Source organism: Folsomia candida, unplaced genomic scaffold, assembly GCF_002217175.1.
Source record: "Folsomia candida strain VU population unplaced genomic scaffold, ASM221717v1 Fcan01_Sc002, whole genome shotgun sequence".
NCBI lineage: Eukaryota > Metazoa > Arthropoda > Collembola > Entomobryomorpha > Isotomidae > Folsomia > Folsomia candida.
In genome coordinates this window covers 8901024-8926835 of record NW_019091194.1, presented here as the reverse complement: position 1 = coordinate 8926835, position 25812 = coordinate 8901024, and the positions used below count along the sequence as shown (strand labels likewise).

At 36.6% G+C, this 25812-nt stretch overlaps 4 protein-coding genes across 8 annotated transcripts in view; 2 read left to right on the top strand and 2 right to left on the bottom strand.

Annotated features, from left to right (window-relative positions):
- The window catches only part of LOC110842926 (fasciclin-2), a 61142-nt gene extending 46399 nt beyond the window's left edge, over window positions 1-14743 (top strand). The window contains exons 2-24 of one of the 4 annotated variants that reach the window (XM_035847288.1): window positions 3165-3348; window positions 4227-4241; window positions 5549-5691; window positions 6386-6483; window positions 6721-6760; window positions 7101-7228; window positions 7415-7581; window positions 8170-8216; window positions 8297-8399; window positions 8496-8740; window positions 8828-9063; window positions 9134-9222; window positions 9346-9536; window positions 9636-9738; window positions 9811-9903; window positions 10015-10087; window positions 10168-10222; window positions 10314-10346; window positions 10438-10566; window positions 12942-13073; window positions 13150-13240; window positions 13336-13398; window positions 13527-14743. In XM_035847288.1, the coding sequence (XP_035703181.1) occupies window positions 3165-3348; window positions 4227-4241; window positions 5549-5691; window positions 6386-6483; window positions 6721-6760; window positions 7101-7228; window positions 7415-7581; window positions 8170-8216; window positions 8297-8399; window positions 8496-8740; window positions 8828-9063; window positions 9134-9222; window positions 9346-9536; window positions 9636-9738; window positions 9811-9903; window positions 10015-10087; window positions 10168-10222; window positions 10314-10346; window positions 10438-10566; window positions 12942-13073; window positions 13150-13240; window positions 13336-13398; window positions 13527-13593 (2525 nt within the window). In that variant the 3' untranslated portion in view covers window positions 13594-14743. Of the gene's footprint in view, window positions 1-3164; window positions 3349-4226; window positions 4242-5548; window positions 5692-6385; window positions 6484-6720; window positions 6761-7100; window positions 7229-7414; window positions 7582-8169; window positions 8217-8296; window positions 8400-8495; window positions 8741-8827; window positions 9064-9133; window positions 9223-9345; window positions 9537-9635; window positions 9739-9810; window positions 9904-10014; window positions 10088-10167; window positions 10223-10313; window positions 10347-10437; window positions 10567-11186; window positions 12473-12941; window positions 13074-13149; window positions 13241-13335; window positions 13399-13526 lie in introns of those variants that run through there. The other 3 variants (XM_035847289.1, XM_022088801.2, XM_035847290.1) reach the window with 3 other exon arrangements.
- Window positions 14744-14754: 11 nt separating this feature from the next.
- Window positions 14755-16415, bottom strand: LOC110842928 (ATP synthase subunit gamma, mitochondrial). The gene is made up of 5 exons (XM_022088804.2): window positions 16315-16415; window positions 16197-16257; window positions 15700-16056; window positions 15481-15618; window positions 14755-15371 (listed from the first exon to the last, which is right to left on the bottom strand). The coding sequence occupies exons 3-5, from the start codon at window positions 16051-16053 to the stop codon at window positions 14970-14972; spliced, it is 894 nt and encodes a 297-aa protein (XP_021944496.1). The 5' UTR covers window positions 16054-16056; window positions 16197-16257; window positions 16315-16415; the 3' UTR covers window positions 14755-14969.
- A 19-nt stretch (window positions 16416-16434) lies between these two features.
- On the top strand, window positions 16435-18431 carry LOC110842927 (rRNA 2'-O-methyltransferase fibrillarin). The gene is made up of 7 exons (XM_022088803.2): window positions 16435-16578; window positions 16732-16887; window positions 16974-17164; window positions 17250-17423; window positions 17506-17540; window positions 17638-17848; window positions 17921-18431. The coding sequence occupies exons 1-7, from the start codon at window positions 16566-16568 to the stop codon at window positions 18089-18091; spliced, it is 951 nt and encodes a 316-aa protein (XP_021944495.1). The 5' UTR covers window positions 16435-16565; the 3' UTR covers window positions 18092-18431.
- Window positions 18428-25812, bottom strand: LOC110842925. Of its 2 annotated transcripts, none has more exons than XM_022088799.2 (13): window positions 25626-25812; window positions 25238-25551; window positions 24729-25131; window positions 24383-24472; window positions 24211-24305; window positions 23858-24132; window positions 23474-23767; window positions 22403-23388; window positions 22150-22302; window positions 21903-22078; window positions 21470-21758; window positions 19432-21361; window positions 18428-19338 (listed from the first exon to the last, which is right to left on the bottom strand). In XM_022088799.2, the coding sequence occupies exons 2-13, from the start codon at window positions 25543-25545 to the stop codon at window positions 18959-18961; spliced, it is 5379 nt and encodes a 1792-aa protein (XP_021944491.1). In that variant the 5' UTR covers window positions 25546-25551; window positions 25626-25812; the 3' UTR covers window positions 18428-18958. The 2 variants fall into 2 exon arrangements, with proteins under 2 accessions (XP_021944491.1, XP_021944492.1); XM_022088800.2 differs by lacking the exon at window positions 18428-19338 and having other exon boundaries at window positions 20095-20296; window positions 20452-21361.

Below are 25812 nucleotides of genomic sequence, written 5' to 3'. Positions count from 1 at the left end.
ATGTCTCCAAGGTGGAGTGCTAGTTAGAACCCGAGATGATAAGTTCGCTCCTAGTTCCAAGATGCATTTCTCTGGCCTTTGTTCATTTCCTTCACGGAGATTTCCGCTATTATCACGAAATGCAGTCTGGTGCAGTCTTTTCGTCTCCCATCATCCCCAACACAGGGAGAGAGCGAGTTGGCCGTGGAGTCCAATCTGGAGTGGAAGGGACATAATTCCAAGTGAAGATTAACTTGTGGGAAAGTTTAGTCCACCCATTAGCCTCTCTTCATTGCAGTTCACTCACATCACTCCAAAAAGAAAAGAAATGAATGAACGGAAAACAAAAGGGGAACATTCAGCCATTTTCCAATAAAACCTGGCCAAATGATTTCCCAAAATCTCATAAAAAGTTGTTGAAGCACGACACTTTTTTTAAAGTGAAAGTACTTTTTTTTACAGTATATGTATGCACTTCCAAGGGCAATGTCAACTATTAAGCAATGCTATTGGATCTCCCCTATGGTCTCTGGCTGGATTATCTCCTAATCAAAGGAGAAAGTATTGAACACGACTGCATAGCATTACGTTGCATTTGGGATTGACGGGAGGAGAATTGAGCTTTTGTTTGAACAATGGAGATCAGGTATACAGCTTTCAATACAAGACAAGAAAGGAAGAGACATGTCTTTCACCCCACCCACCAAGCCTGACACACGACTACGAGTTCCCATTTGTTTGGTTAAACTCGTGATTCAAGAAGTCCACCCTGTGAACGAGAGTAGAAGTCCATTAGCCATTATTTGGTTTAGAAGATCATCTTCTGACTTGGAAGAGAAAGTTTGTTTTTCTTGTTCAACCAATTTGTCTTCTCGTTTTTCGATCTTCCATTCTTCAGGAAAAGAAGAAGCAGAGGATGAAATTCTTTAATACGGGTAGAAAACCTAATAGATAAGACTGCAACTTGTGCATCACGTGCAAGAAAGGATAGTAAAGTTGATGTCTGACAACGTGCACCGTTTTCAAGCATCGTAGCATTTCATCGTAGCATGTACCTTTCTATAAAAGGACATATTATTATCGCAAGCATTGATTTTATTATTGATGGGTCTTTACTATTAAATCAAGTAAACTGGCATTTTTTGATTTAATGGTTAGTGCTTCACCCAAATAATTGAAACCTTTTGACATTTATTTCTGCCTTTGGATTATGCTTATAACGACATATAACGAGTTGAAATCAATTTATTACTCAGGCAAAGCTATAATAAAATATGAATGAAGTAATCTTTATCTTTTGCTTTATTTGAGTCCAGTTTATATAAAAAAGACAAAAGTATACATAGTGAGACGAATAATGTGCAGCAGTTGAGAGGATTACTGTCACATTCTGACATCGCTGATAGAGCTCAATGAAGTGAAAAAGTGAAGTTCAACTCCATTTACAGCCACTTTTCGACTTTAGCTTTCACATAAGTATTCTCCTGGCTGTACGTCCAGTAAAGAATAAAAGCTGATAAAAAGCCAGTCCGTGTCATTTCGTTGTGATGGGAGTAGTATACAAAAATATATATATTCACGTAGAAAACGGTCCACACGGGTTTTATTTTGAAACTTGGTTGATTCACAGAACTTGCATATATGTACACAGAGCATACGTATCTTAAACTGTGTAAATACATAGTGTAAAATAGTAATTAGTTCTGGCCCATCATTTTGACGGGCACACGTGTAATCCAACACTTTTGTTGTACACACAAATATTGTAAGAGATGATAGTGTTTATTTCTTGTGGCTCCAATCTCCTTATGGAAATATGCGTGTTGAATAAGTAGCCGTATGCAGAGATGCATAAGTAGATATACTGGCATGACGTACAGGAGAATAAGATTTCATGAGACGCATCGAAGGAATACACGTCTTCTCATCCCATGGACGTGTCACTCACTTTATCCATTTTATACCATTTTATTGTATTTCCTTCACTTTTCTTAAAATGCCTGAAATGGATGTAAAGTGAAATGCAGACAGTCTCCGGTCTTGCATTGGTGACTGACTGACAACATCCACCCTCTGAAAGAATAATCTGATGTAAGCCGCATTTAAATGCAAATCTTTGAAATCGGGTCATCTTCTTTTCTGGAAGACGGGCTCAATGTATACGCATACATATGTACGTATGGTCGTACACATATACATAAATACTTATATCAAATATATACTTCGTCAGGCTTTGTATTCCATTTTGGGAAAATGGTTTCCAGCTACGTCCATGTAAAGTCCAAAATATGAGGCGAAGGATAGAGAATGAATAAAGCATTTTGAAAAAATGTTATAAGGCTTTGAAATTTCAAAACCCTATAAAGTGAATGTTAGTCTATAACTTGAACGTGCAAACTGTCTTATGATCTTTGTTACGTATACATATTGGAGCACACAATGTAATCTGTGTAATAAATTGGGCACGATATATAAGTGAAGGTTAAAGTAAATTCCTTTCTCAATCGTTGGAATTTCTTAACGTTATGATTTTAACTCTGTTACGCGATTCACTTTTTCCTTAACTTCTTTTACCCTGCTTTCATTTTGAGATTTCGGAGGAAAGTGGAAAGCATTTTTTTCTGCTTTCATCCTACAACATAAATTCTTCCTTCGGTCTTGTAGAAGGAATCTGTCCGTTGGAGAAGAAATTTTACGTTTTTCGTTTATGTAGAGAGAGGAAACGTGGGGAGTATAAAATCAACACTTTACGCACCGCAAAACTTGATCAGCTCACTCGTAGTTTTCGAACCAAAGGGAAAGATGATGGTAGAGTGGAAGTTCTGAAATTATATTTGAATGCATGAATATTTTAAAAGTGCGTCGTCGTGGAGGAGCAAAAGTTGAGCAGAAATTTGTAGATATCTCTTTTACCAAGTTGCATACGAGCACGGCTGTCTCCACACATTCTACATTTTCCGGAAGCAAAACTGAGGAGCCAGTGCTCCGTTGAATGTTAAACGTGAAAGAATCTCATGCTGGTCTTTGAAGTAATTATGAGCGAAATCTGGACATTTTCACGCTGATTAATAGCCCGACCTCAAGACAACTTTGAGCATAATTAAATATGAATACTTTATTTTGTTTGAAGTTTAATTACTTTGTGTTGATTTTATTATAATTATTCTACTCTTTCATTATTTCAGGTGGAGCCATTTGCGCTGATGCCAAACTAAGGATTATGCCGGAAGAACAGAGTGGCGTGTACCGACGAGCTCTGGGAAAGCCATCAATATTTACCTGTATTGCGGATGTGGAGATTCCGGACAAGGTGGCCGAATTCAGATGGTGGTGGCCAGACATGAAACCAATTGAACCAACAGACAGCAGGTGAATATACATGTCAATATATGGAAATCATTATTCACGAATTATTGGAATAATATCAAGTAATAATATTTGTGATTTTCGGAAACATTTGTTTGTCAAGCATAGTAGGATTTTCTCTTTTCACATCTTCAACTTTTATTCTAAACAAGGCAAAATATGTCCCCATTCTCATACTCTTCCCCATGAATAATTTGTTTGATGAGGGAATTCCGTGTCCCATTCAGTACTTTCATAAGCAAGAAACAATGGGAAACATTTCCTTTTGGAGTTACTTATAACAATGCTTACGATCGTGTCGATGTTTATGTATGTACATAAATATGGTCTGAGAACGACGAAAGAACGAAAACCCGTTATTAATAGGAGACACCAGGAGCAAGAAAGTTGATTGAAATTCAGAATTCAATGCACCTACGTCTTTGTTTCCATTATTCAACACTAGTTATCCAAGACTTGTAGGTGGATATATGTATAATGCAACCCTTCATGGGCTTCCATGTGTCCTGTGTAAAGTAGCTTCGCTGGCTTTTTTGGGGTGGTGTCGTGGGAGCCTCAGAGTCGGAAGGAAATACACGGACTTGAATAATTAATCAGACACACCGTCATCACCTAAGGGAAGAATAAATAAAGCAACTTGGGGCCTTTCAAATCAAAATAAACGTCGACTGCATATTCTGAATTAGGATTTTTGTAAACTTTTTCATACATTGTACAAAAAAAAACATATGTATTTTAGTTATGCACTAAAATAAGTAAAGTCACAGAATAGCGGAACTACAACTTTAAAACGATTGACAAATCTGACCTCCCTATTTCTTTCTTTCTTTTTTATCTGTTATGTAATTTGGGGTGCATGGATGATGAATTCCACATCCAAGTGAAGGATATGAGAGGTACGCAACACTTGTCTTCTCTATTAACTATCTTTACCAGTGACGTGTGAATGACTTCAAAAGTTGACTTTAAAATTGAATATATATACATATTTATGAAAACAATCTTTTTGCTTTGCTAAGTTTGTGATTTTATAGCATAATTTTAGTTATTGCAATGAACTTGGGTTGATAATTTAAGTTGCAAAAATAAGGGACTTCCTGAATGAGACAAATATTTGACATATATTAAAGAAAGCCAAGATTAATCATTAACATATTTCTGATTTCTGATATCTAGGGCTTACGATAGTTGGGTTTAGAGTTAGAGTAGACTTAATTTTATCTCTAAAATAAAATAATTATATCTAACCTAAAAAAAAATATGAGCTTTGATTTTAACACAGAACGACACAAATGTCACATAACATTCATATTGCTTAGCTTTTAGATTTCAAACTGAAAACTTATTTATTTGCACATACTTTACGAATGATACAAATGGTGTTAAATTTTTAAACCTGAAATTGTATTTCTAGTTTAAAAAGTTCAAGTTTTCCTTCGTTTACTAAAAGCAAAATCTCGCATGCTGACATACCATGTAACACAGACATTATACAAGAAAATGAACAACCCATTCCCAATTTTACAAATTACCTTAATAATGAGGATGGCACATGTAATGATGATTGGTTTAGCACTCGAATGTACATATTTTTAAGCATGCTTTAGTGTTATACGCATCATTTCAGCCAGAGGTTATGCGTAGGATAATAATAATGGAGGAAATATATCAATGAAATTTTCTATAGAGTTGTTTATGAATGCATGGAACATGCAACCCTTTATGATTATGTTCTTTTATTTTGCATTTTTGTTGCTTTTGCGGACGCTGTGTGTCACGTTGTTTGCCGTCAAAATCACGCTTAGAAATAACCGACAAGAAAATTGCGTAACGTAATTTTCTAAATGATGTGTTGTAATTGCATAGATTATCCACAATTTTGAACTCGAAACGTTTTAAACTGTGATTGAGCAATTTCGCAGTGTAACAACAAAGCTTAAGTGAATTACATGCAGGATGTGTTTATTTTCTGGACACAAATTCCACATTAGAAAATCCGTAGCGTGACAATTCCTACTAAACCTGTAAAAAACTCGTATTTGTAAATATAGTCGATAATAGAGCTGATCTCCAAATGAATGACCATTGGATTTCTCTGTATGGATGTGTGCGTGTATGGATGAATGTCTATATTGAAGTTTCGAAATGTTGAAGTGCAAATGGCAAACCCAATACTTATGCATTTTATTCGATATCAAAACAGGGTCGAAATCATGAAGGACACTTTGGGAACATTGACGCTGGTGTTTAGCTCTGTCCAAGAAGAAGACTTGGGAACTTATCGCTGCACGGCCACTTACGCTCTGAACCAACAACTTACTGCAAACTTCACCCTACGGGCTTTTGGTAAGAATATTTTTGTGATTTAAAAAAATTATAAATTTAAGCATTCCTCAAATGCAAATGATTCTTTTTAAAGTACTGAATTTAACGCTAATTGCTAGAGACACATTAGTCAGGAATTTATGACAATTGAGTGGCAATGTAGTAAATTTTTTGTAACCTGTGTGTTTCAAAATTACATTTTTTGTTGAATTTAAGGTGCTTCCCTTGTTTGTTTTTAATTTGTAAAATAGAATGAATGGGCTTGAAGAGTTATTTATTATCATTTTTCGTATGGAGCTATATATTTACCACTAGGTACATGCTGCACTTATGTACATCAACACGAAATTTGAAGAACCGAGTTAGATATTTACGGTTCCAGTAGTTTGAGTGATTTTGGTATTAAGGTCACGTTTCTTCTAATTTGAATCCCAACAAACAAGCTGATACGTCAACTTCCACAAACCAACCACTTGTTTGAAATGTTTAGTAGGATGATTACTTCCTCACGACTTGCACCTCATTTACATTGCATTACAATAATTTAAAATTTAACACGGGGAAGCACAAGGTGAATGGTTTTCCATGTAAAATCAAAATTACTTACCAAAAATGACACACCATTATCATTACATGATTTATGCATATCCGATTTTTAAATTTCTTGAAAATAATAAATTCTCAAACTTTTACATGTATTTAAATACTCTTCCAGTTCCGATTACATTTGACGACGCTCCCGAGTATCAGTTTGCTGTGAAGGGGACAGATTCGAAGGTCAAATGCAGCGTAAAAGCGGACCCTCCTCCGATTGTAAGTTCTATTTGAACATCATTCAAAATAATCAAAATCATAATGATATTTAGTTGGCTTCTCCACTTTCGCGTTAAAAATCCATGTTTTTTAAAATTTAATTTCCACCTACAAAACAAACGTGAATTCTTACATTGTTTATACTTGTTTTTATTTATAAAATATTTCATCCCATGTATTTTTGTGGACTCTAATGTTATTTAGCAATAATTATGACTTATCATTCGTATTCCGTAGGTGGATTGGAAAAAGGATCACGCTGCTATCCAAACCAATGGTGAGCAAAAATTCATGTATTTATTTATTGCTTGAATAACGATGGGTTTGATATAAAAATCCAATTAGAACGGACATGACGTTATCTTCTGCTACATGATAGATGTGACACATAAACTGGCTCTCTACACGAATATATTTCTCTTACATTAGTATTGCCTCCTATACATACATACACTTTTTAATAAAATCCTGGCACATGTCCATTGTCGGATTTTCTTCCTGTATACACCTACCTTTATAGTAGTGACACATTAAATAATTTATGCATCGCTCTGAAATCTTTTGCAATTATTTACCTATGAAAACCTTGCTGATGTTCTCACATCCTATTGTTTCAGCCCATATCGTCGTAGACAATGATGGAATTTTGATTCGAAACGTTCAAGAGAGTGATGAAGGAGTGTACACTTGTAGAGTGCGCGTACAAGACTTGGGGACCGTTGAAGAGAGACATATCAAGCTTGAGGTATTATTCTGATTTTCTTATTAAGAGTTATGGAATGATATGAATGTCACATACCTCATTTCATTTTCATGAATAATGTATAATGCGGGCGCACTTCTGCAGAGGTGTCTCTCATGAATTCTGTCAATTATCATTGGCTTTGGAACGACTGTGACTCTATGATTGTTATAAACCTTGTTATATTAGGTTCAAGAGAAACCCGTGATAATTTCGGACCCCGTAGAATTGGAAGGAGTTGAAGAAGAAAGGGTCACATTCCAGTGTCTGGCGACTGGGAAACCCGCAGCCGAATATGAGTGGGTTGGCGTTCGACATCAAGAATTATTCGACTCACCTCGATACACGGTTGATAAGTAAGTACTTATTTGCAGATATCACAATATACATATATACCAGGTGGAGAAAATCCATCTTCTTCGCCAAGGACACGCAGTGACGCTGAACACCGTAAAAAATCCCGTCATTTTAGATCCGCCAACACAAGTCAGCTTACACACGACTGGATACAATATCTCCCAGCTATTCTACGTGAATAATATTAGATTAGGAATGCACAGAGTGACTTTCACTCAACTTTCTCTACATCACTGATTTGTATTCATATGCCAACTTTCTCCACCTCTACTCCGTTAAATTTCATTTCCGAGATTTTACATTTCAAACGCTTCTCTGCATAATATGCAATGGAGATTGTGCCGAGTGCGGAACGTATGGAAGGAAATGTTCCAATGTTCAGATCTGATATATGGCGATGAAATCACATCACATTTTATTTTTATTTTTCATCGTGATTTTACTTTGGAGAAAGCCACGGATGCAGTTTATTGCATTCGGCTAGACTTTGTGCATTGCTGCACAGGGATGCTGAAGGGATAAGGAGAATACGAATGGGGTGTTTGTAAGACTTGCATATTTTTACACGTATTTATTCCTGTATATAGGTACAAAGGAACCCTCACAATTGACGCACTAAAACCTGAAGACTCAGGTGTGTAATTTTTTTTAAATGTGACTACTACATGATACTAAATCACATCTGACCCTGCATATTCCCACCTTATCTTACAGGTACCTACCGCTGTACGGCGAGAAATACGGCTGGGTTCGACACGGTCACGTCTCGTCTATTCGTCGTTACAAAACCAGTTATTGAAGAGTTCATAAATATCACGTAAGTTCTGAGCAGCGTGCTTATCCTGACAGCAAAAGTGGTCGACTTGAAAATTTTGTTGATACACGAGGATAATAAATAATAACTCTAATGTAGATCTCAAGTCGGAGCCAATGCCGTTCTCACCTGCCGTGCATCAGGGGACCCGGCACCAGACATTGTGTTTCACAAGGACTCCGTTCGAGAACCGTTTAGTCCACAAGGAAGTCAACAGGACACTCGAATTTTCACCGATCAAAGAAAAGATGGGCGTGTGACGGTGGCGCAAGTCAAGGTCGCAGATCTCCTTCGAACGGACGATGGGCTGTACAAATGCATTGCTTATAACAAGCGGACAAGAAGTAAGGACTGTTTGCCTGCAAGGAGCAGAGAATATTGTTTGACGAGTCTGAATAATTTATACATGGCTTTCTCCATTACAAAAATAGCTGAACTTGACGGCCACCTCACTGTGGAGTTTCCTCCTACATTTGCAAATACTCCGATGAAGGAACAATGGGCCTGGGACGGAAATCCTAAGAATCTCTCTTGCTTAGCTGAAGCTATTCCAAACGCAACAATTACTTGGTTCATTGTGAATCATCCAGTCGAAATTCCAGTGTACCCTAACAATCCAGACCCTAACATTGTACAATATGGGTTCCAATCCAACAGTTCCCTTCAGGTACATCATGCTTCTATCTTGGACTCAATCTCATTTATCTCCATTTAAATACTAAATTTCATATGACCAGGTTCGGGCGGTCGATATTACGTATTACCGGGCATACAAAGCCGTCGCCACCAATAAACTTGGGACAGCGGAGCATCTCATTTACCTCAGGTAACACTGTTTCAGTAATATCTCACGGTTGAAATAGCTTTTTCATAACGCTCAACATAAAAAAAACCGAAATATACTATGCATGAAATAAGAACCGAAATTTATTTCTGATTTGAATTCCAGGGAGGCGAGAAAACCTGGCCAGATTTTACAAGTTATAGTGCAAGAGAAAACTGCCACGAGTATTTCGTACCGAATTGTGGGGCCCATGGACGATGGTGGACTTCCGCTGAAAGGTTACGTGGTCCAATATCGAGAGGATAGAACTGTTGGATGGGACGAACATACGAGCGTGATAAAGACGTGGCCAGTCGGTAAGCAGTCAAGTCATCATTTCACAGTGATTCCGCCGACGCTGCTGCCAAATTATTCAACCTTTGCATAATAATTAATTCATTGTGGTTTGTGAACAGACCAATATGTATTCATCATTGAGGGCTTGGAACCTTTGCACACATATTATATCCGTTTTGCCGCGGAGAATGACGTAGGAATTGGTCATTGGGCGTTTGAAAGGTACACTTTTAATTCATGCATGATTACTTGGTTCGCTAACTGCAGGTTAATTGGTATCTAAATTTATTAAAGACCGGAAACAATGCCAAGAAGATCTGCACCCGAACCACCACTCATTCTTTCAGAAGCTTATAACGGTGTTGCGAATACTCCATATCCCGATAGGTATAAGAATGCTATTTATTTTCTTAAATTATAAAAATGAATTTATAATTGTAATTTGTTCATCAATTAATTGAGATCAGTATTAGTTAACTTTGTTTTTTACTTGGATAGATTTGAGCTCAGATGGAGTGTTCCACAGGACAATGGGGAACGAATTGAAGCCTTTGAAATTAGCTATGCCCCGGTAAGATTACATTTTGTACTGCTGAATACTTTTCGTGGTAGTCTTTTTCTTGTCTGAGGACAATGTGTTGCTTTGTTCAGGTGAGAAACTACACAATTCACAAAGGAGCCCAAGAAGTATTTGAGTGGGAGTCAAGTAATAAATAAAGTTTTTTTTTTTTTAAATTTTATCAATAATTTGTTTGCAAATCAAGATTCAAGGTAATCATCTTCCTTATTTGTTACAGTCGGTCAGGCTCTAGAGGAGGAAAAACCTCTTGGTAAATCATCGATTGGAATTTATTTATTGTCCGTTAATTAGTTATTTCAAATAACTTATCTGTAAACAAAACCTGTTGGTGTACCCTTTAGGCGAACCTCGACACGTCCTTCGAAATTTAGTTCCAGGCACCTATTACAGGGTTGAGATTCGAGCGAGGAATGCCATCGGAAAGAGTCAGCCAGCCCAAATTATCGTCAGAACTTCGCCCATTCCAGGAGGTCAGTCCGTTTATGTGTAATTTTCTGAAAATCTCTTCATGACTTCTTTTAATAGCTTTCTATGCGTAATCTAAATAATTTGTCCGCAGTACAATCAAGCTCATTTGTGGCGCACATTCTAGCCAGTTTAGATAACGCTTTCTTGATGTAAAGTGTATAAATACTTATTATGCTTGCCATAGCTTTCTTAACAAGCATTTCTTGTTTGGGTTGGTTTTAATTTGAAAATGTAATATCATTACATCAATATTGTTAATTTATGTTTAAAGACAACTTTTTTTACTCAAAAATACGACATACTTATATACGAAGCTAATAATATTTAGTATTGCTTCCTTTGGTGGAGCTTGTGGAAGAAAATTTCAGATAAAATAACGGAGGTGAAAGGATAACTAAAAATATAACGCGGTTTAATTATAAGATACACGGGATTCCATTTACTTACTTAAATATACTTCTTGGATGTTCTGTCTTCAAACTAGTGATAGCAATTCCCTTCGTTCCATAGGGCGGTAATGATAACCAGACATGAATGATCATTTGACCTCAAACTCATTGTCTTGCTATTAATTCGATGGTGATGATGATGACGAGTCAAATGAATGTGTTTCCTTCTGTAGGCGTTCCGACGGGGTCGGCGATGGCTTCGTCCTCTGTTCAGTATTTGGGAGTGCTCACCCCCATCATTTTCTTGTACAGCGTTACATTTCTTCTCAACAAATCCTCCCGATGACTCCGGTGACCGCAATGCTTGCTAATCATCCTCATTTCCAAACATCCTCATCAACGTCTGTGTTTTTTTACTGCTTAAATGATCCGTGATGACCCACTTATCATTCCAACATAATTAATTATTATTATAGTATTTAGATATTCGTAACATTGTACAATCTGCGTATACCAAATTGTAATTTATTAACTTTGGCGACCCTATTCATTCCATTAACTCATATTGTATATGTAGTACCGTTCAAGTTATATGAGCTTTCCACTTTTGTTATCATTTTTTTATGTTGCTGACGATTTGTTTTCTAAGTCATATTTTATAATTCATAGACGTCTCGTTAAATCGTTTTGGTGATCTTGCTTTGCAAAATTATAAAGTACATCGTGCCATGTATAGTTGTAATGCAAAGCTCTGTACAGTGGGATTGTATTGCACAAATTACATACAAGTTGACAATTGTTTTAGACATTAGGATCACTTTGATTTGAACACGCCAAATTTTTATGTCTGTATTGAAAGAGATCGACCTGCAAGTCTGATTACATGAATGCCTTATTGGAAGTAATTTCCCTATGATGCAGATGATAATCTCAGACAGTTCTCCAAAAATTCCTTCAAGAGATTCTATAGCCCAGTAATTTATTGTCCAGTAATTCTAGTTCACCATGTGAATTTGACGACTCAATTTGTTAGACAAATATAGGTTTGAATTTATTTAGACCGAGTTTTACATATGTAGTCAGTCATCTTAAATGGTCTCAGATTGACATATGTACATATTATTTCGCAACTAATTAGATTGAATTATCCCCGCTACGTAATTTCATCTACTTACTTACATATGTAATACCATCGTATATGTATGTTAATCATATATAAATTATAAGCTGAGAACAGATTGATGATGCGTATATTGCCGAGACCCCACAATAATGTGAATTGTCATGTACTAACAATAATTATTGTTACTATTAAGAAATAAAGAAAAAGAACAAAGTCAGGTCTGCCAGACAATACTACAAATGTACTTATGCATACTAAATATGTGTCTATCTACAGTGTAAACATCCAAATTTAACTTATCCGAAACATGCAGTTATAGACGTGTTAAATATGTATTTAACTCTGGTACATAATTTATTCTGAAAACAATAAATGTCCGAGTCGTTAGTAAATAAGTACATGTTATTGTACGATATTATTGTACACGTTGCGGTCAAGGAGGAGATAAGTCGTTGATCATAATGCTTTTCTAACCTTGTCGTCTGAAGCTTTACATATTTTGAAAACCATTCACGCCAATACTAATCAGAAACATTATTGTCTCGTGTGAAGCTGACTTTGGTATTATTGCTATTTTCTGATTGTGTCGTGTGTCAACTAGTCGATCATCAAATTAACTAATGATTTTGTCAAATGCAATGCAAATTGTAACCGTGTTGTGGTATTATTTATATACAAATCTAAAAATTCTACAAAATGCTCTTGCTCCTGGTTTGTGACTGCGCTCTCTATAATTTGTAAGTCTGACTTTAACTCAACTCTTTAAAAATAAAATCTGAAACTCTGTTAATTGCAGTTTCACACTATTTTCCTAGCCTCGTATATGAAATCAGGATGTTATATTATGTACGTAATTATGTTCCAGATTCGTCATCTTATGACTTGATGCGTGGTGAGAGTTTTCAGTCACTTCCTATGCTCATTGTAATCATTGCTGTCGTCCTCCTTCTCATTCTCCTCTTTGTGGATGTCATTTGCTGCAAAATCAACCAAATGGGTATGAAAATATAGTTTCTGAATATATATTAAGTAAAAATGCGAATGTATGTATGAATGCATGAATGTAATTCAAGGAATCTTGTGGGCTATTACTCACAAATTGTGTCATAAGAAAAAATCTCGGGAATCATTAGTCAAGACGGGAAACAATGATGCTTCAATCCAGTAAGTTTGCATGTTGGAAATTTTTAACATGATGGTTTGGTTTAATTTGAATAACATGTACTAATAAGATTAATTTGTGTGCAATTCTCTATAAGTGAGAAACAACCTTTAGCGGATGACAATGGTTATCGCCAGCATAGTCACATCGTTGTCCCCGAGTGAGTTATCATAACATGTGTATTTAATACATAATATTAACATTTTGCATTTTATTGTTGAACATTAAAGTCTTTTTCTATATAAAAGTCAATTCGAAGTTAACGATTTGTTGAATTCTTTCAAACAGGACGATGAAAGTGAATGGAAATGGAAATAAGAATGGACATGGACAAGCACGAGATTCGGAAGTGTAGAAACTCCATTCACACAAAAATCTTAAGGAAATTTGTGAAATGTTTGTCGTTAGTTTGTAACTCTTTGTGCATTATGCTGCAACAGACAGACTACTCCCTTATTTTTGAACTTTAACGAAAATGTTTTTTATCTATTGGATCGTATGTACTTTTAGTTTATAGTAAATATTATTTGTGAAAAAATCATCAAATGTTGTGCATCTAGATGTTATATGAGACTAGATAGTCCTTTTTGTAATCAATGAGTATCAATGATCTCGGAATTGTTTTTACATGTAACAAATTCACTGTGTCTATTTCTATTATTACTCAATTTTTAGTTAAGAGCTTAATTTAAGGCCGTTGTCACAAAATGCAAGCTTTACCCATATTTTGTTTTATATACTCGAATTTTAAAATAACGATTTTCTTTTTCTTGTATGCCTTAATCTGTTTCATGTTTTTTTGACCAACTGTATTACTTAATTGCTCTGATGATAAATTTTTGAACACGAATTTAAAGTAACGAGAAAAAAATAGACCATGCACATTGATTCACTGCACCTAGTCCATATTACCCAGTGTTTAACAGAATTGGTTAGTTTAGTTGGTGTAGTAAAATGTTTTATATAGCAATTTTCAACGATGGAAAAAGCTTAGGTTAGATGAAATTGTAATGTTGGGATGAGAAAGTGCTTTTAAACCTTAAATCATACTACCCTAGCACTTATACATACATTAACGTACTGAGAGTTTAGCTGTAATTGTATTTTTGTACATGGTCATTTAAATTTGACCAAGACTTTTACGCCCAATCAATCTTTATTTATTACTTCCCTTTTCAAGCAACGACTGGACGGACCATGACTGAAATAGAAATAAACAACTTCCTGGATCAAGACAAAAATGAAGCTTATTGAATTATTTTTAGATCTGATAAGATTCGCTCTACTTACAGAGTGCTATCTAGTTTCAATTTAGAGATCGCAAGCTTGCTCTGGGTATATGTATATGCACTGATAGGTAGTCTAAGAATCTGTTTCAGGTATGAGTGTAAAGTGCAAGTCTGGGAAAGCTATTTGACGGCTAGTTGTGTAATTGTATTAATTATTATACATAATTAATTAATAAATAAATAACGAATAAATAAATTACATTTAAATAAATCAAACAACAAATTCGTAGAATCTTCTCATTTATTTATTTATCGTGAAACCAATCAAGATTTACATAAATTATGGCTATTGTTTAATTGACACGCGATAACTTTACAATAAAATTTACTACGGCAGGTTCTGATTTCAACATGCTACATTTTTTACTTGACATCTTTTACGATTCTTTTGACTTGCTCTCATCAATAGGGCAATTTTTTAATAGGGCTCTGGCATTTTAAATTAGACACATGAAGCCCCTGAAATGATCTCAATCAGCTCTCTAGTAATCACGGCCTGTCGTGTTCTGTTGAACATAAGGGCCAGTTTCTCAATCATTTCTCCTGCATTTTTGCTAGCGTTGTCCATAGCTGTCATTCTAGAACTTTGTTCCGAGCAAGCGTTCTCTTTCATGGTGTAATAAATCTGGGAAACCAAAGAGTACTCCAAATAGTTTTGGAGCACGTCAGCATCCAAAGAATCGTACATACTAAGTTTAGGCGCAGCGTTTACGGCAGCCAAGCTGAAAATTGGCAGTTCAGTGGTCTGATAGGACACCACAGACTTGAACCTGTTGTAAACGATTTTGCCAGAATCGTATTGAAATCCCGAGTCGAGAATTGCAGCAACAATTTTTGCCGCATCCTGTAAAAAAACGTTAACATGTGCCAATTATTTTCGAAATAAAAACACAATCTGATGTTGGAAAAAAAATTATGACGATATTAATCATGCTAATATTTCATATTCTTACTTCGAACTGTGGGGGCTTTCGTCCCAATTCTTTGCATGCGAATAAAATATTTTTGCTAAATAGCCGTTGTAGGATACCACGGGCTTTGTCACCAACGCAGACAAGCATGATGTTGTCAGATGTGTTTTGGATTGTATTCTAAAAAATAAACCAACAACTTAGATAAGAAGACTGGAAGTATGATAATAATATTGATCGCCGGTTTCCTCTTCTCCTCACCCTGATCAACTTTGCCACGGAAGAGTGAATAGCTCCACAAAGACCTCGATCGGAACTAATGGCGATGTACAACTGGTTCTTATTGTCCTCAGGCGCGCTGACCTCGGCCTGTTCGTAGAAGGCCTGTGACCCCACACCGAATGGTCGTGCTCCCTTCAACTCTCTCTCCGCCCGAGTGAACTTTGCAGCTGACACCATCTTCATGGACTGAGTGATCTTCTGGATGTTTTTCACAGACTTGAGGCGGAGAGAAATATGTTTCAGGGTGGCCATTCCTCGCTGTTGTTGGTTCCATAGCGGCGCCGCGGCTGCAGGTACCGCTTGGAACAGGAGGACACTCTTCTGGCTGAGCATGTTCTAATAAAACAATATTAAACAAATTATAAACTACACATAATTTATATATTAATACCCCGGCATTTTTCATTAAATATTTTTTAGAGGAAAAGGAAGAAATTATTAAGTAGTACGAAAATATGTGAAATTAGATGGCTCACCTTACTGACTAGTTCGGAAGAGGTCCACAGATAATTCGACTTGTCCGAATTCTCCCAAAACCTGAAAATATGATTTGTTAGCAATTTCAAAATTTTAAGAAATCCAAAAATTACTTACCGACAAATGATAGAATGGAAGGTTGATGGTGGTGGAGTACGAAGACCGAACCCTGCACTCGGAATTTGGCTGCCTACGCCATCTAAACCTCATTTTCCTCACAGCGGCACTTTTGCTTTTTAGACAAGCGGAACTGCACGTGCACACAAAAGCTCTGCTCTCCGGCATTGCCAGAAATACCATCTCAGCGAGATTCGACCTATGTTTAATTAAATACAGAAAGAAGATAACAACAAGAGTCACATTATAAAATGGGTCGACCTGGTAAGTTCTGGGGCCTTATTCTTAAATTCAAGTTTTATTTGGGGAACATTTCTCCAGGAAATGAACTATTTTTTTGTACATTCATACACTGTACATTAAACGCATATATTATTATTGGATATATTAAATATGGATGTTGGATTTATTGTGCAGGATTTGGAGACCGTGGTGGTGGCGGACGTGGAGGTGGAAGAGGAGGAGGTAGAGGATTTGGTGGTGACCGTGGGGGTGGACGAGGAGGTTTTGGGTCTCCAGGAGGTCGTGGACGAGGGGGTTTTGGGTCTCCAGGAGGTCGTGGTGGTGGTCGTGGTAAGCCTAGCATTATAAGATAAAGAAGTCATATTATATGGGGACACGTATTGGATTTGTGTTAAAGTGAATATTTTTAAAATTAGGATTTGGTGGCCGTGGTGGTCGAGGAGGTGGCAGAGGGGGTCCGGGTGGAATGAAAGGTGGTAAAAATGTCATCATTGAGCCACATCGTCATCCTGGTGTATTCATTGCGAGAGGAAAGGAAGATGCCCTTGTGACGAGAAATATGGTTCCGGGGGAGTCTATTTATGGCGAAAAACGGATTTCTGTTGACGTATGTTAATCAGTGTCGTATCATGAAGTAATAGGTTTGTCATTGATGTTATTGGTTATCATTGTTTGTTGTTAACAACAAACAGGGTGACGATGGAACCAAGATTGAGTATCGAGTCTGGAATCCGTTTAGATCGAAGCTCGCTGCAGCTATTTTAGGAGGTGTTGATCAAATTCATATGCCTCCAGGCAGCAAAGTTCTCTACCTCGGAGCTGCTTCTGGAACTACCGTGTCACATGTTTCGGACGTTGTTGGTCCAGTAAGGCGATTTTATTATATTTAATTTGACTTGACTTGTCTTGACTATTAAACAATTGAATGATCATTGCTTTCTCTTACAGGAAGGGCTTGTTTATGCTGTCGAATTTTCGCACAGGTAAATTTAAGCTTGATCCCATGAATAATTCTTATTGTCGTAAAATTATGAGATATCGTGAATAAGCCATACTAAATTTATGACTTTTTTTCACAAGATCTGGTCGGGATCTCCTTAATGTAGCAAAGAAGAGAACAAACATTATTCCAATCATTGAGGATGCCAGACATCCACACAAATATAGAATGTTGGTGGGAATGGTGGACTGCGTTTTTGCCGACGTTGCTCAACCTGATCAGGCTCGAATTGTTGCATTAAATTCGCAGTACTTCCTTAAAAATGGTGGACATTTCGTCATATCAATTAAGGTATTATTTGTTCATGTTTTTGAGAAATTTAATTTGAGCGATTATGCATCTATATATTTGTAAATTTTACAGGCCAACTGCATTGACTCTACAGCTGAACCTGAAGCTGTTTTTGCTGGTGAAGTCAAGAAGCTTCAGTCAGAAAAGTTCAAACCCCAAGAACAGCTCACTTTGGAGCCTTATGAGAGAGACCACGCCGTTGTTGTCGGAGTTTACAGACCTCCCCCCAAGACCAAGGCTTAATAATAGTAAAACAGGTGTAACGAAACGCGCATCATCATAAATTATATGAATCATTTATTTAGTTTTTCCTTTTACAAGTTATCTTCATGTGCCTACTGTACAACAAGAACACATTTATTTTAAATGTGTACAATATGCAAAAATTAAATACTTCCTATTGTTTTTTATGACTTTGGAATTGATAGATGATTCAGTTATTTGTTAGACCAATTTATTAGTTTTCAACTTATTTTCTAGTGTATGCTGTTTTACAGCAGATTAAACACGTAAGGTCATTTTTATTCTTAATGTCAGCTTACATGAAGGGCAAAATAAAGTAATTTTACTGACTTCTACTTGAGCATCACTTATTGCGTAATATTTTATTTATTGCATCAAATGCATATGTCACAGTCACAAAACGGATTATCTGTAAGTTTACGGAGATTCAGCATTACTGGTAAGAACGAGGAACACTGTGGAAAACAGTTAAGTAATATGGTCTTTTATTTTGTAAATTGTAAGACGATAGCGTATTACACAGATATTCTGTGTATTTAACATTGATGTATATTCATATACCTAGTCAAACTTCAGAAACAAAAATATTCCAGGCAAATTTTAACCCTTATTAGTAAAGAAAATGAATGCAAATTTTAGACTTTTTATTTACTAAAGTATCAATATAGCTGACAAACGAAGGGTAGCATCCTCAATAATTTTGGCTAAATCCATACTGCCAGCGATAACACCGGATATTTTAATATTGTAATATTTGAGAAACTTGTGTTTAACACAATAAACTTCACAATTGATAAATGGAAAAGTTTGAAGAATACGCATGGCCAAAGAAATAAAGTATTAGTAGGAACTGAGCGCTTAAATGCTTCAAAATCTACGACCCCCATAAAAATGAGCGGAATCCCCTGCACAAGGATTGATTCCAAATCCCTGAAAACTATTCGGAGTAACGAATACACTTTCTATTGGACTTATTTCACGTTGATTTCGTTGAACTCTGCTACTAAACGACTCTTGAACTTGCCCTCCTCGACGTTCATTTCTGGGTGAATTGACAGATGATTTCCGGTGCATGCTCGACATTGGAGATGTTGATCTTTCTCGTCCATCGATATCTGGCCTTGAGGGGACAGGAAATGCAGGTCCAATTTTGTATTTTTTCAGCGGTGGCGGTGGTGGTGGAGGGGATGAATTTCCTTTAGGATTCAAATCGTAGATTATTTGAAGATCGTCGTCATCCGTGTTATCTATAAAATTAAATCAATAATTTTTTGGCAAAGTTGAGATCATTCCTTCAGCACACCAATTTGTTTTCTTGTAAGTTTGAAATGATTACGTACCCATTTCATTTGACTGTGTTGATAAATATCCACCACTAATAAATCCACGTTTCATTGGTTGGGAAGGTCTAGAACCATAACTAATCTGTTGTGCGTTGCTGCTACTACCATGTCGACGTAACGATGAAGTTGTAGAAGCAGCATTCCCACATGAAGGAAACTCAAAAGAAGATAGATTTGAATTATCATTGCTATTACAATTAAAGTAACGAGTATTCCGTGGTGCACCACCATTAGTAGTGGTAAAAGCTGGACTATTGTCTTCATCCACCCGCATAGATCTTTGGTTATCAATCCTTCGAGGCGATAAAGTAACTTGGCGAACATTATGACTTCCATTATTCTTATTGAACTGATTAGGTCTTGAGTAACTACTTTCAAACAAAGCACTACTACGAGGAGCGAGATTAGACTGGTGGCGTGGTTCTTCTTGGTCATAACTCCTGCTGTCGCTGCTAAAGAAACGATTGTTTGGATTAAGACTGTTGTTACTAGCTTTATAGTCAAAAGTTGGATTTGGGAAACGACTGAGATCGTGGTCCTGGTTGTTAAAGGCGTCAAAGCGTGGGTTGTCATTAATTAGAGGGGGTAGTGGCTGTTGGTCATAAATCTGACGTTGATTTTGGCGTAAATGTGTAGGATTATATTTATCTTGTTGATCATTATATGGATCATCATTTGGGTAGCCTTGATGGAGCTGTTGTTGGCGATATGTATATTGAATATTTTGGGCGATGTTTTGATAGACACGATTTCTATTGGAAGAATCGATTTGTTGATGATATGAATCATTCACTTGCTGATTTCTAGGGTCAATTCCTATACGCGTAGCGTTGATACCATGAGGCAAAAGACTCTCGGTGTTCTGCAATGGAATGGATTGAGTATTACCTCCAATACTAATTTGATTAAATGAACTAAATTGGGGATTTGGAAGTAAGTGAGTTGCAATGCGAGGGTGGTTTGGTTGTTCGTTGTAGTGGTGGTGTGCAACTGAAGGGGGATTAAACGTTCTCATACCTTGAGGTTCCGGATTTCTCACAATTCTTTCTTGATAAGGTGGTTCATAATTGAAAGTTGGCCCCAATGCTGTTGCTGGTGACCCATATGATATATTTGGCTGCCGGGCGTAAGAAGAAGGATGTTGTTGAGAAAACTGAGGGTGATTTCCTACTCCACTACCCCCACCAGAAGCCCAAGTAGTTTGTCCTTGTTGGTGGTAGGACTGCTGCGGCTTGGCCATATTAGTTGTTGGTCTAACCGTCAACGACATTAAATGGGGCGGAAGACCAGAACGTACATTGTTACTTGTTGGTGTTCTGACAAGCCGGGGGTGAAAACTTTGTCCTTGCGCTGTTGCAATCCGATCAGTATTATTGTGATTTTTACTATTATTACTATTTGCTCGTGGATTATGAATGGGAATTTGGCTCGGATTTTTTGGTGCTACAGATCGGTCTTCCTTTTTATTAGCTTGTAGTTTTGCTTCACGCTTTCTCTTTTTGTTGGCTTTCTGGTTCCATTTTTCATTTCTACTTTTGATAAAATTGTCGGCTTTCTGCTGATCAAAATCTTTGGATTCATAAAGCCATCGTTTAACCATTTTGTTGATGTAAGACATGGCCAGTTTTCTATATACTGACTTTATCACATCAACTCTTTCAACGTTAATGCCAGGAGATACACTAGTCATTGTTAGGGTAGCAAGTGGAGTAGTTTTAGAAAAAGATTTGGAAATTTCACCAAGTAGTCGACAATCGTAACATATCTCGGGTTGAAGCTTATTGCAAGCAATGAACGATGTAGTTTTAATTTCTTGCAGGCGAGCTTCAGGAACCTCCTCGTACAATAGAAGAGAAAAATCAGTAAGACTTTTTCCTGAAGCCCATATCTTGGGTCGAAGTGATTGACTATATTCGTCAAGAAATAGCTACAACGGGAAAGAAAATCAAAAATCATATGCATAAATAAATAAATTTTTACTTAGGAATAGTTAGTTGTAATAAATGTTAAAAATGTTATAACAATCGTTATTTACCTTGTGAATCGTCCGGCCGTCGGATTTGACTCTGAAGCTCAAATCAATTTCTTTCTCGCTGTCAGAAATCGCCATAACTTTTTGTAGTACGGTTTGATTGCTTCGTATCTTTCCATCATGAATAACTTTTGAGTATTCCTCCGCCCAAAATTTCTGACCTATTTTTGGCATATTTACTAGACCCAGGCAATTAGTCCAAAATTTTTGATTAAATTCCAAAAGATGTTGCAAAATAAGAAGCTGAAGCTTTTGATACTGCATATCTCGTGTCCCGGAAAATGTTCGTGCCCTGTGGAGAAAAATATATTAGGTAACTTGAATACGCTACATTATTTAAGATGTTGTGTTTGGAATCCAGTTAATAACCAAACAAACAAAAGTTATTATGATTGTTCTAATTATTCCGTATAAATAAATTATTAAATGGACTAACCAGTAGTTGAACAGTGGCGAATTTAAAAATACAGTACAATCCTTTATAAAGATTGAATCATTTGATTCATCATCTTCACTAATCATGTCAGCATCGTTACTTTGATCTTCATTGTTACCGACATCGTCAAAAAAGTCTGACGCTCCAGGTCGTGATTTCAGTTGAGCGGGAGAAGTCTAAATTATAAGAAAATGTACTCTCTACACCCATATTATCGTGTTCAATGAGTGTAAGAATGATTTTGTACCTTGGATGAAGAGGCAGTAACTACTACATCACAATTGCGAGCGGACGACTGATTGTTGCCAGTAACATTTGATATCGCACTTGGAACAACAGCGTTGGATTTCTTTGGAATCTTGAAAGTTGGAGAATCAATACAAACTTCGCCAGGAATCACCTATTTATTATAAATAAAAATTTAACGAATTTATAGAAATTAATAAGGATTTGAGAGGTTTGTTAGAATTGTTATATGTTTGTTGCATAACTGCACTTACACTGGTTGTGGGCCCGTTGAGGGGAATTGTTTTTATCAGAAACTCTGTCAAATCTGGTTGGTCGGACGTGAGCAAATTCGATAATATCGTGACGGCTTCTTTGCACCCGTTCTGGAACTTTGTTACCTCACCTGGAGTCACTCCACGGCTGCAATTCAGAGTGAGGTCGAAAGGATGTTGAATGCATAGTGGAGTCTGAGAGCAAATAAATTTTTTTGTGCTGACAGATTCAATCGCCGATGCCATGTTTGAAGACCGATCATTACTCATTCCAAATCTGTACACTCGGCACAAGTCACCAGGCAAATTTCCTACAGAATGTGGCTGGAAGTCTTTTTTTGGGATCAGGTAACCGAATCTTGTACAAATTGTATTTTCCTTCAAATCTGCATTTGCAAATAATTGAAACCAATCTTTAACTAGACCAATCACACTCATGGCTCTGATAGTATCATCCTTTAAAATGTCCTCCAGGGGGTTGGGGTGCAATTTTTTAATAGTGTCAACATCCGTACAAAATGTAACATTGTTTCCGTTGACAAACTTTTGAGATTCTGAATCTGAAACGATTTCTTGAAGTTTCTGTACTGTTGGTAAAACTTTTTTTTTTTGCAGAAAACCCATGATCAACAGTATAATGACTTGATTGGGATATGATTGTTTGAAATCTTGTAGGAAGTTGTTAGATGTAGCCCATAATGCAATCACGAAACTCATTGGAAGTATACGTGGGTCCAGGTTGCAGTACAACTTAAATAAGTTGCATTCGTGGGAAGGAAGAGAATTCGAAAAACGTAGTTTCAAGTTGGTTGCTTTGCCCGCAATTACAGAATTTATACAGATTTCCGTAGAATCTGCTGTCGATACCTTGAGTATTGGATGTTCCGTTGTATGTTTTTCTTTCAATGAAGAAAGTGCTTGAGTAGAACTTTTTATGATTGATGAGATCATGGAATCTGCAGAATTTGGGTTGGATTCAAGCAGTTCTGAAATGACAAATTATAAAACAATTAACTATTATTCCTGTTAAGTACTCTAACAGCAGCATTAGCAGCAATATGTTGTATATACCTTGAACATCGACAAGAAGCTGCAAAGCAGACAACTTTTGTAATCCAAGGCCTGTTGTAAGGTCACCAAATGGGATCTTTTTCTGCTTTAGATTTAGCTTCCCTACAGTTTGATTTACAAATTGTATAGCTTCATTTGAAAAGGTCGGACTCCAACCAAAGGTTGTGCGACATTGTTCCAACTGTGCTTCAAGGGACAAGCCTTTAAAACTACTAAAATGATTTTCTCCAGACGATGCAATTGATGATTTCTCTTCCGTTATCTTGATAGGCACTAGGGTTGTAACTGATACAACTATAAAGAAGGCACAACCGACAAATTAGGTTAGCAGAATTATCCTTTCAATAAAAAACGAGAATAGCATAGTATAAATTATACACATACTTTGAATATTCATCTCCTCTTCTTCTTTGGGAAAAGTCTCTGTCTCACCATTATCATTAGCCTTATTTTCAGATTCAGCTATAATTTCTTCACTGTTATCTCCATCATCATCTTCAGTATTCAAATCGCACTCCTCAGTACTATTGAGAAGTTTGTCTTTCCACTTCCGCCACTTTAACTTTGTCTTGTCGTCAATCAGGGACATGAGAACATTCTTCCTTTGCGGACCAATGCAATGAGTACCGGCTGGCATTACCAATTTTTCAGCTGCTGCCCTATAACCACAATAAATCAGCTAGTTAGATAAAACAGATACAAGATATGGAATAATTGACTGCAATAATAATTCTCACTTGGTTGCAAACAACGTGTAACAAACATTAATGTCTCCATCGTTCTTAGACTTTGCCAGATAACTGAAATCTATCACAGGACCTCCATGTGCAGTCTATAATAAGAAACAGTGTGGTGACCAGCGTGTTAGTATCCCTCCACTATGTAAGACTTACAAGTACAATTACTTACCACATATCTTAGAATATGAACTGATTTTAATCCTTTCGTTTGGGTAATCATTAATTTCTTGTCCAAATCCCACAACACTTTCCGCAAGTGCTGGAATAATAAAAAAATATCCAAATTATAGAACTTGTAACTAATTGTTTTTCATTATTATAAGCATAATTTTAATCATTATTTTAATCAATAGCTACTATTGAACATTCCAATTTGAAATAGAAGAATATTTTTGTTTATGTTAAGGAAGTAATAAATGAATAAAGATCAATGTTCATTATGTGATTTGTAGACAATGTGTCCAGTGTTTCATTTAGAGAGTAATTATTACTTATGATTAATATTTCATTTATACCTGATTCTGTCTGTGAACATCTTGATGTTTTTCTGAAATTAAGTGTTGAACCCATTGTTCTTCCCCTCGCCCCACATCCAGCTCACAAATTTGACAGCGATATCCAGCTTCTTTAAAAAATCCGCCCTCAGAAGTCGCATAAAGTTTTCGAAACCTAGCACTCACTCGGGTAGATTTGGAAGATGAAATTGTGGATGCGATTGAAGTTGGAACGGAATCTGATGTCGTCGACGTGGATGCAATTTCAGTGGCCGATAGAAAAGGGTGCATATCAAGCTTTGATTGCGGTGGTGGCGGCGGCAGCGGTGGTGCTTTAGCTGCAGGTTTGTTTTGTATTCTTGTCTGGAATGTGATATTTCCAATTGTATGATTTCCAGCCTTATGAATTATTTTTGCAGACTTTCTATAAATGACACAAAAAATATAGGAATCACTTGATAAGCAACTTCATTGCACGAGAATAGAATGAAATGTGCATTAATTTAATAATCATGTGAGAGTTGCCTTACTCTTCAACCATTAACACCTTGCAGTACTGCGACTTTCCATCTTCTTTGTGTACATAATAAAAATTTTGCAGATCTCCAAATCCAATAAAGTAATTAATTAGCGATCTCGCCTTCAAACCCAGGGTACCAGTAGCGACCACCGTTCGATTATCGTCCCACTGCGCCATCGATTTCTTGGCTCCTTGGGTTCGCTGAACGTCTCCATGTTCTGGCGAAATGAGATGTTCGAGCCAAGTCGTGTCAGAGGGAAACGTCAGGGCCGCACTAGTTCCTGCTTTGGCAGCCACACAGAAAGTGCACGTGTACATTTTGCCCTAATAATTATGATAACTAATTAGTACAGCCAGTTAGTTTACGCTACTCGGATCTTCTTAGTGCAATTCCTCACCTTGTAGTTTTCCCTGTGACTAAGGAAAGTCACTGACCTTTCCACATGCTGAATTTAGTAATTCACAAGCTCCCACAAACAAAATTGATTTGAATAGTTATTAATAATTGATTCCAACAATTCTTACAAATAATAAATTTATCCTCCTCAGTTTTGACTGCTGTCTTTTTCGTAAAGCAGTGCAAAG

Excerpts from the sequence above, each read along its gene's own strand:
- LOC110842928 (XM_022088804.2), bottom strand. The coding sequence starts at position 16,053 with ATGCTCAGCCAGAAGAGTGTCCTCCTGTTCCAAGCGGTACCTGCAGCC. Across the intron at positions 15,619-15,699 it reads CCGTGGCAAAGTTGATCAGG|AATACAATCCAAAACACATC; the intron begins GTGAGGAGAAGA and ends TTTATTTTTTAG. Across the intron at positions 15,372-15,480 it reads GAAAGCCCCCACAGTTCGAA|GATGCGGCAAAAATTGTTGC; the intron begins GTAAGAATATGA and ends GTTTTTTTACAG.
- LOC110842927 (XM_022088803.2), top strand. Across the intron at positions 17,424-17,505 it reads TTTCGGACGTTGTTGGTCCA|GAAGGGCTTGTTTATGCTGT; the intron begins GTAAGGCGATTT and ends TTTCTCTTACAG. Across the intron at positions 17,541-17,637 it reads GCTGTCGAATTTTCGCACAG|ATCTGGTCGGGATCTCCTTA; the intron begins GTAAATTTAAGC and ends TTTTTTCACAAG.
- LOC110842925 (XM_022088799.2), bottom strand. The coding sequence starts at position 25,545 with ATGTACACGTGCACTTTCTGTGTGGCTGCCAAAGCAGGAACTAGTGCG. Across the intron at positions 24,133-24,210 it reads TACACGTTGTTTGCAACCAA|GGCAGCAGCTGAAAAATTGG; the intron begins GTGAGAATTATT and ends TTGTGGTTATAG. Across the intron at positions 22,303-22,402 it reads TCAACGGGCCCACAACCAGT|GTGATTCCTGGCGAAGTTTG; the intron begins GTAAGTGCAGTT and ends TATAATAAATAG.